General features: G+C 35.9%; 1 protein-coding gene across 1 annotated transcript in view; it reads right to left on the minus strand.

Annotated features, from left to right (window-relative positions):
* Positions 1-461: 461 nt before the first annotated feature.
* The window catches only part of LOC118736301 (myb-like protein I), a 56207-nt gene continuing 54808 nt past the window's right edge, over positions 462-1860 (minus strand). Inside the window, exons 2-3 of the mRNA XM_036466399.1 lie at positions 805-1587; positions 462-687 (exon numbers count right to left, since the gene is read on the minus strand). Of these exons, the coding sequence (XP_036322292.1) occupies positions 462-687; positions 805-1587 (1009 nt within the window). The remainder of the gene's footprint in view (positions 688-804; positions 1588-1860) is intronic.

The raw sequence follows: 1860 nt of genomic DNA on the forward strand, positions 1-1860 counted from the left end.
GCATCTGGGTGGTATGATACAAGTGTCGCTTTCGGTTCCGTGTAGGATTGGTATCGCGACTTTTTCATTGCCTACCCAGAAGGAAATACAATTGCTTGCATAGCTAATAACGCATTTGTTACTTTTTAGAAAATCTTTACCCAGTATACCATTAGATGGTATGTTAAAATCATTGCTTACTACATGTAACGTATGTTTAATGTAAAAATCAGTAAAAGTCAAGATTATGGTAATTGTACCTAACGTAGAAACTGTATCAGAAGTGACACCGGTAATGTGAATTATATCGTTCGTATTTATAGAAAAATGTTTATCAATGCTAGAAAATTTGACTAAAGAAATGTCGGCTTGCGTGTCGACTAAAATCGTACAAAATTTGTTTGAACCATTAATTCGCAATTCAATAAAATCAGAGTAATTTAGATTTAGACAGTATATGCCTTTTGTTGAAAAAGAATTATTTAGTTGTCCATTTCTTCCGCCCTCAGTGTTCGCTCCTGAGGGGCGTGGGCGTTTAAAGCGCGCACATTAGCATTACTGCGTGAATTTGGACGTCTATTACTATTATTGTTGCTGTTATTGTTTCGATTGTTGTTTGATGACCGATTCCTATTATTGTTGAAATTGTTACCGTTATGCCTTGAACCGTTATTGCTGTCCCTACTGTTATCAGCGTTATTATTGTACCTATTGAAATTTGAGTTGTTTTGTCTGAAATTGTTATTGTTGTACCTATTAAAATTGTGCCCTCTGAAACTACCTCTAAAGCTATTTGGCCTATTTACTCGGGATCGAAACGCTAACACTTGGCGCTCTTTCCCTTGATTATTTTGTTCGACTATCATTTTTGCCACTACGTCCTTTGAATCACTGAAGGTAGTTGACGATAAAATTGATTTGACCAAATCCGACCGAGTATTGAGTCTACAAACGTTTACTGTTTGCTCGACTGCCATTTCATGAGCCTTAAACTGTGTCATACCTTCAATGATCAAAGAGCGCTCTAAAGCATCCGAAAGCTCCTCGACACGCTTAGCAAATTCCGTATAATTGTTGTTTATGACATGCAAAGATGCAATTTTCCCAGCTACAACTTTCGAGTTGTCTGGCTTTATTCTATTTCTCAACGCATCTTTTATTTGCCCAACTGAACTAACTTCTGTTGGAGTTGCTTCACGTGCCTTGCCTTCGAGTTTCGATTTCAAAAATGATATAAAAGTCGTATTTAAGTTTTCATATGCAAAATCTTCAATTAAATTAATTTTGTCTATAAACGATTCAAGTGCTAGCGGATCTCCATTGTAATTTTCCCTAATGATTGAGGCACAAAGACTAATAAACGATTTTTTCTGTTCAGGGGTAGCCATGTCTAAAAATTCTTGAAAAAATTTAGAAATATTTGGTGAACTGGTAGCTGTTGACGGCTCGTCGGATATTGTTAGCAGATCTTTAAAGGATGGAAGTGAAGTACTTCTTTTAAGACTGAATTGTACCGAAGCTTCTGACTTGGCGTCACTAAATTCTTCTTCTGACTCAGAGTCAGCTAAGTCTGATTGGCAAATTAGCGATAAGCTATCAGGTGGAATCCTAACGCGACAATTCAGTTTATTAAAGCACTTTGCTAACTGTCCCTTGCAACGAGCTAATTTAACTTTGACTTCTTTGAGATTACAGGTATGGGCCGAACTATTACCAATAACTAGTAATAAAATATTGTTATAAGCTGTGATAAGCGAATATTTGTATTCGTTTAATTTTTTCGCATTCGAAGACAACGGCCTATTTTGTAAAATGCGTTTCGTAATCTTATCAAAATCTGCTTTATATACTTTAAATTGTTTATCGAATTCGCTCATAACC

Source organism: Rhagoletis pomonella, unplaced genomic scaffold (assembly GCF_013731165.1).
Source record: "Rhagoletis pomonella isolate Grant_MI unplaced genomic scaffold, Rhpom_1.0 Rhpom_scaffold_00003, whole genome shotgun sequence".
NCBI classification, from domain to species: domain Eukaryota; kingdom Metazoa; phylum Arthropoda; class Insecta; order Diptera; family Tephritidae; genus Rhagoletis; species Rhagoletis pomonella.